This window comes from Camelina sativa, chromosome 8 (genome assembly GCF_030686135.1).
Source record: "Camelina sativa cultivar CO46 ecotype springtype chromosome 8, ASM3068613v1".
NCBI lineage: Eukaryota > Viridiplantae > Streptophyta > Magnoliopsida > Brassicales > Brassicaceae > Camelina > Camelina sativa.
The window spans coordinates 9,721,643-9,733,912 of NC_141887.1; the positions used below are offsets into that span (position 1 = coordinate 9,721,643).

Genomic DNA, 12,270 nt, shown 5'->3' on the forward strand with positions numbered 1-12,270 from the left:
CAATCATATATAATTTTTATCAAAATATATCAAATAAACACACACGTAACGTGAGTTCAAAACCTAGTATATATAAGAACCTATCCAATACTAGATTTTTAACTAAGTCCACTAAAATCTAAAATTAAACCTTTAGGTATATTGTAGAGTCTACCCATAAATTCGTTTATGAGTGATATTGTCACAGATTTTATAAAAAAATTAGTTGGGCCAATTCCTTAGTTAGCTATATGAGATATTTAACAATACCGTACCGTCTTCTGACACGAAAACGTCTACGACGCTGGTGAGTGGTACTTAGACACGGCTGAAAACCCACCTATGGGCTTTAATGCTTTATTAAGCTTGGTAAAATTTAGTTTGAGACATTATCTTATCGAATGAACAGTTTGATATCTCTGTTATATTTGATGGCGGATTCAACAATAGCTATTATTTTTCTTTTCAGGCAAGCCTCTGTTAACCCCTAGTAAAACGTTTTTCATATCTCAAATTTAATGGTATTCTAGATCATCCAGCTATAAAATATACTGGAGATAATTGCAACACTGGACTACTAGTCTACTAATATGCGAACTAGTTTTGAAGCTAAGAACAAGATAAGTTTCATTGACCTATGTTATCAATTAAGCTATAGTGCTTGAAGGATTCTATAAGCAATTATATATGTTATCATTCACATATATATATATATATATATATATATTATTGTTCTAGATTCGTATCCTTTACATAATTCCACAAATACATAATAGATACAAGGACGCAGGACGTTTGTTTGATAAAACGGAAAATATATATATTTACACACGTAAAACTTCCATCAGTTTTAATGTTAACTACGTACACTTATATAACTCAATATATAATACACATACATCTCCCTCTGTGAATATAACTTTACTTCTGTGTATGAACGTATATATAGTAACAAACGCGTAACGTGAGTATATATACAAATAAACTAATTAACTAAGGCACGATCTTTAAGCTCCTTAGCCAAAGCCGGCATGCAGCTCGAGCTCCTAGCGAGGCCACCTTTCTCTGGCTTGGTGGCTCCAACTATCTTCTTAGACCTCTTCTTCAGCATTTCCTTGACCGCTTCTGCTTGGTACAACACTGGATAACTCCGGCCTAGCCTATTGAACCGGGAACATGCGGTCATGTGTGCCTTCACTGCCTCCTCTCGCCGCTTCTCCACCACCACTTCACTATTGATCAACTTCGCCATCTCCTCCTCCACCGCTTTTTCACACAGCCCGCAAATCAGCTTCCCTGTGAATTTTGAGCGCACACGGTGTATGTACTCCGGCGTGCACTCTTCAGACATGCCACAACATTCGCACTTTGCATCTTCCACTTCGGCTATTGCTGATAAAGACAACAAAGTTGTTGCGGTCGCGGATGGAGATGGTTCTTTTGTTAGAGTGTCGTCTATGGATATATGGTGTGAAATATCCGAGATGGTGCGTTGAAGACGGTCCATTATAGGATATGTTGGGTTTTTTTTTTGGTTTTTTTTTCTTGTGTTTGTTGTATATGTGTGTAGCAGTCACTTGTATATAAGTTTGATTAGTATGTTGTTATGATGTGTATTTATAGTGTTAAGACTTAAGAGAATAGTCTGGAGGGTTCTGTTTCTATATTTACTTTTGCTTTTTGTCCTACCAATAAAAGCATGAACAATTTAGCTTTAATTAAATGACCTAAAAAAGGATCAACTTCACATGTATATCTTGAACAACACGGTAAAGCCAATTAAAGGTTTCCTCTTTTGTTAGTGGGAAAGATGACGTTTATTGAGATATTTGGTAACCCATTTATTTTTATTTTGCATTTTCATGTATAAAACTATCAATTTAATTGGTGACCAAATTTAAATGAAATAAATCAATAGTTAGGTAATGCATCACTTTTCTTTGTTCTTCAAAATGAGTGATAAACTTAGTCCAAAATATGCAGAATTCGCATATTTTCATATTTTAGTCGGTTTAATTAGAGTTATACAGAGTACGTCTGATTTTTTTTCTTCATATTTTATTTTTTCAAAACAATTGAAAGTTGGAAAAACTCATAATCAATACATATTTATTACAAATCCAAATTATAAAATCAGTTCAAATGTTAAAGATGAAACTGACAACAATTAAAAGACGAACAAATATGAAAAAATAAAACACTCCAAATCTAGATTGTACCTACAAGAAAAATTAAATATATTTATATAGCTACATATGAAATATTGTAACAAATTTTAATTTGCAATGGTAGTTGTAACAAATTTTAATCTGCTAAGGATTTGCAATGGCAATGAAACTATCATTGTACTAGGAAAAATAGAAGAAGCAACTATATAGTTATACTAGGTTTTCACCCGCGGTACACCGCGGGACTAAATTATAAATTAATGTATTTTAAATAATAATTTTTTATTTATTTAGTTTTCGAATTCCCAATTAATTAAATTTTATCTAATTAATTTATAATTTTGTTTAGAATATTTTTTCTTCTTCTTACATTTTATCTAGTTTATAACCTAATTATATTAAATTTGTTATTAGATAGAATATAAAATTTTAAAACACTTAGTTTTGTTTTCTATAATTAAACAAAGGTACATGCCTATATGGTATGTTAGTGTATATTTTTATGTGTATACAATTTTTTTTGTTGGAATATTAAAAATGTGTTGTAGTATGTGTAATATTTTGTAGTTCATATACTAAATAATTTATAAGTTAATTTTCCAAACTATGACTACAAATCTATAATATATAAAATAAACTATTAGTTTTAGTGTTGGTTCTATAGTTCAAACCCGCTATGCTAGGCGGATCACGCATCATGTTCAAAGATTTTTAATCCGCAATTCCAAAGTAAAGAAACTCGAAGATAGTATTCTCTTGTATTCTTATTAATGATTCAATCGAATAATTACATTATATAGTAAAAGGATAAAGCCCTAAGTACAATGAGATTCCTAAACCGACTTAGAATAAGAGAAGAGGGCCAATGGGCCTAATGAACTTGGACATGTGTATGGACCGGTTATGGAGATCCATCCTAAGTGATTTACAACACTCCCCCTTGGATGACTGATGTTCATATATTTTACCTTGTTTTCCCTTAGTTTATTCACAACTTTTGCATCTTTTGCTATCCATTTAGGCCATTATTATGTAGCTTTAGGACTAATCATGCATTAGAGTATAGTTGCATTGCATTTGCATCTTTTCATGCATAAACAGGTGATTTTGGAGCTTAAGGAGCATGGAAGCAATGCTGAGGAGAAGTGAAGCAATCCTAAGGAGAAAACAAGAGAGTTAAGGCTGTAGAATCAAGGTCCGGAGTCCAACTCGACCGCACCACTCAACCACCACTCGACCGTGTGCTGAGAAGGACTCGACCGAGTGGAGAATGCACGAGAGAAGCCAGCTCGACCAGCCACTCGACCGAGCACTGGTCGAGTTGACCGCGCCGTTGACTGCTTTGACTTTTTGTATTTTTAGGGCTTCCACCTCATCTCCTATGTAAAGCCCTTGTACCTGCAGCCACCAAAGAGTCCAGCTTTTTAGAGAGTCTAAAACCTAGTTTTTACCTTTTTTAGATTTTATTCCTTTTGCACTTTCTTTTATTTTTAGATTTTGTACTTGTTTGAGAGAGAAAGACTAGATTCTTATATTTTGTTTGTTTCATAACTTTCAAAGTATTAAGATTTCGAGTTTTATTCCTTCATCAATATTGTAGATCTCTGTTTCATCTTTCTAATGATGCAAGTTTCATTATTTTCTGGGTTTTTGACATATTTCACTATGTGTTCTTGTGAGTAGTTTGTTTAGGACCTTGAGGATGGGTTAGGCTGGGTTGATCTTGTGGTTTGTTTGATTTGGTCAAGGTTGATTGTTGTAGATCTCTTCTAGGCTAGATGATCTTAATGCTGATCCTATATCTGAGAAGGTAGGGTTTGATTTCAAGCATCTTAGCATCACACCATTGTCTAAGGAGCATAGATAAGGCTAGATCTAGAGCTTACCATTAGGCTTGCTAAGAGATTAGAAGTCTTGTTTGGTTTGAGATGTATTGCTTAATGCCTGCTTGTGTAGATTCTTTTCTTTGTGAGAACAAGTCTAGAAATGCATAGGTTTGATTGTTTCTTGCCATGAGAGTGGATTAAACATGTCTTAGAATAGTATGTCTAGAGATCATCTCAATGTTTGCTTGAGATTTGTTGACCAAGTTAGATAACCACAATGATTAGCTCAGCCCATGAATCCCTCCTCAAGGCCTTCTTTGTTTATTGAAATCTTAGTCTAAATATCATTGCTTGCTTGTTGTTTGATTAGTTTCTGCATTGCTCTGTTTTTCTTGTGTTGCTCTGTTTTCACGTTTAAGTCTAGCTCGACCACGTACTCGACCTACACTCGGTCGAGTGCTGCTCGAGTTCATCCCCAGAACTTGTGTTTTTGATTTGTGATTGTCTTGTTTCATTCCTGTTTCATTTCCATTGCATTCACGTAGTTTCCTGTTCATTACTTGTCTTGCATTAGTTCATTAGCATAGTGTCTATCTCTGTTCTAGTTTCATTATAGCTTTAATTTGTCTGTTCTGTTTGCATTTAGTATCTTGTTCTAGTTGTTTTTACTTTCTGCATTTCATATCTCATTTTAGGATTGTTAGTGACAAACAATCTTTACAATTGGCTTGACTTAGACTCATATGCACATCTTAATTGTTCACAATCACTCAGATAGGATTGACACCTCTTATACTACAACTGCATAAGGGGAATTGAAACACCCTGACTTATATTCATTCCATACATCATCATTCCATACATCTTTCTTTCACCACACCACAAAGAAAGTCAGTTTCAATTAGGCGACGTTGCCCATTTGAGTGTGTTTTGTGACATTTATGATCATTATTAGTCTAAGATTAAGTTCGTTTAAACACTTGTGAAGTTACTGAACTCGAATCTTCCTTTGCTTGGCTGTTTTGTGTTTCAGGTACCACTCGACCACCTACTCGACCACCACTCGACCGAGCTGTGATCGAGCACTTGATCGAGCCAGAAGCCGGATCCAAATAGCCATTACTTCCCAGTCGACTCAACCACCCACTCGAGCCTGCGCTCGACCGTGTACCTGTTCGAGTCTGTAGTAGAGTTTGTTGATGCACACAAGGTCAAAAGGCAAAGACAGTCTTCAACAGCCTATTGACAACATCCACAGGCTACAAAAGGGTTTGAGACATAAGCAAGGAAGAGTAGTTCAACAACAACAAGGTCAAGACATCATGGAACAACAAGCTATCCATGAACAAAGACCAAGACACATTGGTGCGGGAGATGCACCCAATACCCACAACCAAAGGGCTGGAATTGTGCCACCTTCAGTAGCAAACAATAACTTTGAGATCAAGAGTGGATTGATCTCAATGATACAAGCCAACAGGTTTCATGGGTTGCCAATGGAGGATCCACTAGATCACCTTGATGAGTTTGACAGAATATGTGGGCTCACTAAGATCAATGGAGTGAGTGAAGATGGATTCAAATTAAGGCTCTTCCCATTTTCTCTTGGAGACAAAGCTCACCTTTGGGAGAAGACTCTTCCTACTGGAGCTATCACCACATGGGATGCATGCAAGAAAGCTTTTCTGGCCAAGTTCTTCTCCAATGCCAGGACTGCTAGGTTGAGGAATGAAATTTCTGGGTTTGCTCAAAGGAATAATGAGAGCTTTTGTGAAGCTTGGGAGAGGTTTAAAGGATTCCAGACTCAGTGTCCTCACCATGGCTTCAGCAATGAGTCACTTCTAAGCACCTTGTATAGAGGAGTGCTTCCCAAGATAAGAATGCTTCTTGATACAGCCTCTAATGGCAACTTCCTCAACAAGAATGTGGAAGAAGGATGGGAGTTAGTTGAGAACCTTGCTCAATCTGATGGCAACTATAATGAGGATTATGATAGGACCATAAGGAGCTCCTCAACTGATCAAGAGGACAAGTATAAGAAGGATTTGAAGATGGTCAATGAGAAACTTGACAAGATACTCCTCAGCCAGTCCAAGTCTATTCACTTCATTGGTGAAGAAGAAGCTCCAGTTCAAGAGGGGGAGCCTGAATTTGCTGAGTTGTGCTACATGCAAAACCAGGGAGGATTCAAAGGCTACAACCAAGGAGGTTTCAAAAACAAAAATCTCTCTTATAGGAGCACCAATGTGGCCAACCCTCAAGACCAAGTCTATCCACCTCAGCAGCCTCAACAACAGCAACAAAACTACATCCCCAAGCAACAACACCAAGTGTTCCAGCCCCAATTGTGTCCCCCACCAGGGTTTCAGACTAACCAAGGCCAGGAACAAGACTTAAGAGCAATGATGCAACAGTTGTTGATTGGGCAAATACAAGGCAAGATTGAGGAGGCCAAGCAGTTTGCTGAGTTGAATCAAAGGCTCACATCATAGTACAATGATCTGAACATGAAGTTTGAAGGTCTCAACTCTAGAATGAAGTATATGGAGAGCAACATTGCCTCTACTTCAGCTCCTAAACCCAACCAACTCCCTGGAAAAGCTGTTCAAAATCCAAGGGAGTTCACTGCAAAAGCCATTCATCTCTCTGATGAGGAGGTCACTGAGGACAATGAAGTCCAAGTTTGGGGGAATTCATTAGTTACTGAAGCCCCAAGTGACGTTTGTGCAAAGCAACTGGAGTCTGTTATTGCACTCGACCAGGTACTCGAACAGCCACTCAACCGAGTGCATGCTCGAGTGGTCGATCGAGTTGCAGACTCAGAAGCTGTCAAGCCTGCTAAGTACATTCCTCCTGCTTACAAGCCACCTCTTCCATTCCCAGGACGTTTCAAGGCACAAAAGATTAAGGAGCTTAGGGAAATCATTGAGAGAAAGGAGATGATGGCTAAGCAACAAGAGGAAGAGAAGGCTTTGAAGGAAGTGGTTGTGATTGAGAAAGCTGTGGTTGAGGAAGTGTTGGCCATACAAGAGATCACCATTGCTTACCAAGAAGAAGAGAGAGGACCTGCCTTGGAACAGTATGATCCATATCCTCTCTACAAAGATTTTTTGCTTGATTTGTCAAAGAAGAAGGCTGAAGCTCAAGATGAGAAGGATCTTGAGGACCTTGGAGGAGTTATCATTCCAATCAAGCTTAAGGATCCAGGACCATTCTATCTGCCTTGCACACTTAGCTATCTCCACTACAACCAATGCCTTTGTGATTTGGGAGCTTCAACAAGTGTGATGCCATACTCCATAGCACAAAAGCTTGGGAGAACTGATTTCAAGTCCACCAACCTTCATATATGTCTAGCTGATGGGTCAAACAAGGAGATAGTTGGAAGGTTGGAGAATGTCCCAGTCAAGATAGGGAAGGCAAGGGTTCACACTGATTTTGTGGTGTTGGAGATGGACAAGGAACCTGAAGATCCAATCATTCTTGGAAGGCCATTCCTAGCCACTGTTGGAGCAGTTATTGATGTCAAAGAGGGTCTTGTGACCTTGAACATTGCTGAAGATATAGCCATGAAGTTTAACATCTATAACCCAACCAACCTTCCTACCATTGATGATCAACCTTTTACTATCAATGACAAAGGAGGTCAAGAAGGTTCAAGTGGTGAAGCAACTCCAAAGGCTAAGCTCTCCTTTCAAGATGATTCTGTGGAAAAGCTTAAGAGGTCAGTTCAAGAGTTGACTAGTATGGTTGAGGATCTTCAAGTTAAGCTGAACAAGAGGTCCTTAAGGAAGGCAAGACCAAGGCTCAAAATCAAGAAGAAACATGAATTGTGTGTTAAGGGTGAGGTGATCAAGGATCAACTTCACAGTGATCAAGAGGTTCCAGGGAGGATTTCATCACCTCCTTGGTATCTAAACCAAGTCTAAAAAGGACACCAAAGTCAAGCTTAGTGACTTTAAACAAGCTCACTAGGGAGGAAGTCCCTAAGGTATCCATGTACATATTGTTTAAGGTTTTTGGTATTTTGATTTTTGTTTTGGTATTTTCATGATCAGGGAAGCAAGGGAGACCAGATAGAAGAGGAAAAGAAGACTCGTGGTCCAGCTCGACCCCCCCCACTCGAGCACGTACTCGACCGAGTCCCGGTCGATTCCTATCGTCGAGCTGCCCCAATCTCCACCTCCAAGTCACCAACAAGACCCCAACTACTCCTATGACAGCATGCAGATGGATGTGGACAACTACTTCCACAATCCCTAAGGTACCACTATCACCTTCACTTGTAGATATCATTGCATTTGACATTGTGTTTTGTTTTATGTTTTTCATCTTGAATCCTCAATCAAATTTCTTTCACACAGGGACTGTGTGATTTAAGTTTGGGGGAGGGTTTGAGATAGCATTTGACATTGTGTTTTGTGATTCTTATTTCAAATTTTTAGCATCAACATGTTAGTATTTGCATATCATCTAAGACATAGAAAAACCCTAAAAATTTGAAAATTTTTGAAAAAATCTTTATTAAAAAAAAAAAAAGAGTGTTCATGTAGTTTGCACTGCACATTAGGATCTTGTTTAGCATGTTTCATGTAGGATTGTATAGTATTTGCATTAGGGATCTATGATGAATATTCCCTTGTTAGCTTGTTTATTCACTAGACTAGGATCAATGCCCAAGTTTATAGTACTTTGATGCTAGTTGAGTGGTTAGAAGAATAAGATTGAACCAAGCCTTGAATCCCTACATTGCATTTGGTCTAAATTGAAGCATGTTGAGATTTGAAACTATTTCCTATTTATAAGAACCTAATATTGACTTTCAATTATCAACGTGTGCATTGCTTTAAACTCATGGATACCATATACATATTTGGATCATCTTCTTCCTTTTTATCACTCTTGTTGATCCAAGTAGTTGATTGAATCATTAGAATCAGTTCCCCTACCCCTCAACCAAATCTTCTTTCAAGCCATGTTTATTCTTGTGTGTGTGAGGCCTATTTTTGGGATTGAGCTTGGTAGAAAGTGTTAGGTTTGAACTGACAAGAGTAAAGCCTTGTGTAGTTCTAGTTTGCATTTTTCAAACTAGATAGGACTAGGTGGTTCACTTGTTGGGTTTGGGACTTGGCTATTATGAAAAGAAAAGAGAAAAAAAAGAGAAAGAAAAGGTTAGAGTCTTTAGGAGGGGAATGTGTTTAAGAAAATTTAAAGTCTAGTGAAAGAATGGGAAGAATAAGGTTGTTTAAAGATGGTTCTAGTTAAAGAAAAGAAAGAAAGAAAAGAGAAGTCTAGCAAAATGCTTATATGTCTTAAGAATAAGAAGAAAAGAGAACCATAGCAAATAAGTAAGAATCCCCCGTTCTACTAGAAAGATCAAATAAGAAACCTCTTCTAAGACTTTAAAACCAAAAGAGAAAAGGGTGAAAAAAAAGAAAAGAAGTTAAAGGGTAGCACTAGGATCAATTGGGTTTAGATTGATAGGATAAACACTTTGGGTGCCTTTGGGTAGACAAGGTTTTGTTCTTGTATGTGTCTAAGTGTTCTTACCTTTAGCATTCTTCTAAAGCTCAATCCATTTTTTATGAGAAAACCTTGATATTGATAAGCCCTACTCTAAAAAGAGACCATTTGTCTCTAAACCTTTTACTGCCAAGCCAAATGAGTTTAAGCATTGCACATAATTGATTCATGTTCTTGATTAATGAATGTTAAAGGAAATGGTTGATTTGAATGCATGTGGATGTCTAAGGCTCAAATCAGTAAAGGTTGTGATATGCTTGTCTAAAGTCTTTAAGTATAGCTCATTCAAGTTGCATCATAGTACTAGTAACTTGGACATTGATTCTAGATAGTCTATTTGCAAGCTTTAGGAGCTGAGATCCCACTTTCAAACCTCACCTACCTTCTTTTGTCTTGATTATTTGCTTGAGGGCAAGCAAAGACTAAGTTTGGGAGTGTTGATGTTCATATATTTTACCTTGTTTTCCCTTAGTTTATTCACAACTTTTGCATCTTTTGCTATCCATTTAGGCCATTATTATGTAGCTTTAGGACTAATCATGCATTAGAGTATAGTTGCATTGCATTTGCATCTTTTCATGCATAAACAGGTGATTTTGGAGCTTAAGGAGCATGGAAGCAATGCTGAGGAGAAGTGAAGCAATCCTGAGGAGAAAACAAGAGAGTTAAGGCTGTAGAATCAAGGTCCGGAGTCCAACTCGACCGCACCACTCAACCACCACTCGACCGTGTGCTGAGAAGGACTCGACCGAGTGGAGAATGCACGAGAGAAGCCAGCTCGACCAGCCACTCGACTGAGCACTGGTCGAGTTGACCGCGCCGTTGACTGCTTTGACTTTTTGTATTTTTAGGGCTTCCACCTCATCTCCTATGTAAAGCCCTTGTACCTGCAGCCACCAAAGAGTCCAGCTTTTTAGAGAGTCTAAAACCTAGTTTTTACCTTTTTTAGATTTTATTCCTTTTGCACTTTCTTTTATTTTTAGATTTTGTACTTGTTTGAGAGAGAAAGACTAGATTCTTATATTTTGTTTGTTTCATAACTTTCAAAGTATTAAGATTTCGAGTTTTATTCCTTCATCAATATTGTAGATCTCTGTTTCATCTTTCTAATGATGCAAGTTTCATTATTTTCTGGGTTTTTGACATATTTCACTATGTGTTCTTGTGAGTAGTTTGTTTAGGACCTTGAGGATGGGTTAGGCTGGGTTGATCTTGTGGTTTGTTTGATTTGGTCAAGGTTGATTGTTGTAGATCTCTTCTAGGCTAGATGATCTTAATGCTGATCCTATATCTGAGAAGGTAGGGTTTGATTTCAAGCATCTTAGCATCACACCATTGTCTAAGGAGCATAGATAAGGCTAGATCTAGAGCTTACCATTAGGCTTGCTAAGAGATTAGAAGTCTTGTTTGGTTTGAGATGTATTGCTTAATGCCTGCTTGTGTAGATTCTTTTCTTTGTGAGAACAAGTCTAGAAATGCATAGGTTTGATTGTTTCTTGCCATGAGAGTGGATTAAACATGTCTTAGAATAGTATGTCTAGAGATCATCTCAATGTTTGCTTGAGATTTGTTGACCAAGTTAGATAACCACAATGATTAGCTCAGCCCATGAATCCCTCCTCAAGGCCTTCTTTGTTTATTGAAATCTTAGTCTAAATATCATTGCTTGCTTGTTGTTTGATTAGTTTCTGCATTGCTCTGTTTTTCTTGTGTTGCTCTGTTTTCACGTTTAAGTCTAGCTCGACCACGTACTCGACCTACACTCGGTCGAGTGCTGCTCGAGTTCATCCCCAGAACTTGTGTTTTTGATTTGTGATTGTCTTGTTTCATTCCTGTTTCATTTCCATTGCATTCACGTAGTTTCCTGTTCATTACTTGTCTTGCATTAGTTCATTAGCATAGTGTCTATCTCTGTTCTAGTTTCATTATAGCTTTAATTTGTCTGTTCTGTTTGCATTTAGTATCTTGTTCTAGTTGTTTTTACTTTCTGCATTTCATATCTCATTTTAGGATTGTTAGTGACAAACAATCTTTACAATTGGCTTGACTTAGACTCATATGCACATCTTAATTGTTCACAATCACTCAGATAGGATTGACACCTCTTATACTACAACTGCATAAGGGGAATTGAAACACCCTGACTTATATTCATTCCATACATCATCATTCCATACATCTTTCTTTCACCACACCACAAAGAAAGTCAGTTTCAATTAGGCGACGTTGCCCATTTGAGTGTGTTTTGTGACATTTATGATCATTATTAGTCTAAGATTAAGTTCGTTTAAACACTTGTGAAGTTACTGAACTCGAATCTTCCTTTGCTTGGCTGTTTTGTGTTTCAGGTACCACTCGACCACCTACTCGACCACCACTCGACCGAGCTATGATCGAGCACTTGATCGAGCCAGAAGCCGGATCCAAATAGCCATTACTTCCCAGTCGACTCGACCACCCACTCGAGCCTGCGCTCGACCGTGTACCTGTTCGAGTCTGTAGTAGAGTTTGTTGATGCACACAAGGTCAAAAGGCAAAGACAGTCTTCAACAGCCTATTGACAACATCCACAGGCTACAAAAGGGTTTGAGACATAAGCAAGGAAGAGTAGTTCAACAACAACAAGGTCAAGACATCATGGAACAACAACTATCCATGAACAAAGACCAAGGCACATTGGTGCGGGAGATGCACCCAATACCCACAACCAAAGGGCTGGAATTGTGCCACCTTCAGTAGCAAACAATAACTTTGAGATCAAGAGTGGATTGATC

At 37.8% G+C, this 12,270-nt stretch overlaps 1 protein-coding gene, 1 long non-coding RNA gene and 1 other non-coding gene across 3 annotated transcripts in view; 1 reads left to right on the top strand and 2 right to left on the bottom strand.

Annotated features, from left to right (window-relative positions):
* Positions 1-12,270, top strand: part of LOC104706902 (uncharacterized) — a 38,552-nt gene that overhangs the window by 17,078 nt on the left and 9,204 nt on the right. The window lies entirely within an intron of this gene.
* On the bottom strand, positions 774-1,566 carry LOC147939856 (uncharacterized). Its single transcript, XM_087460435.1, has one exon. The coding sequence runs from the start codon at positions 1,484-1,486 to the stop codon at positions 965-967; it is 522 nt and encodes a 173-aa protein (XP_087316561.1). The 5' UTR covers positions 1,487-1,566; the 3' UTR covers positions 774-964.
* Positions 5,692-5,798, bottom strand: LOC147939857 (small nucleolar RNA R71). Its single transcript, XR_015564815.1, has one exon. It is a non-coding gene; the product is annotated as a small nucleolar RNA R71 (small nucleolar RNA).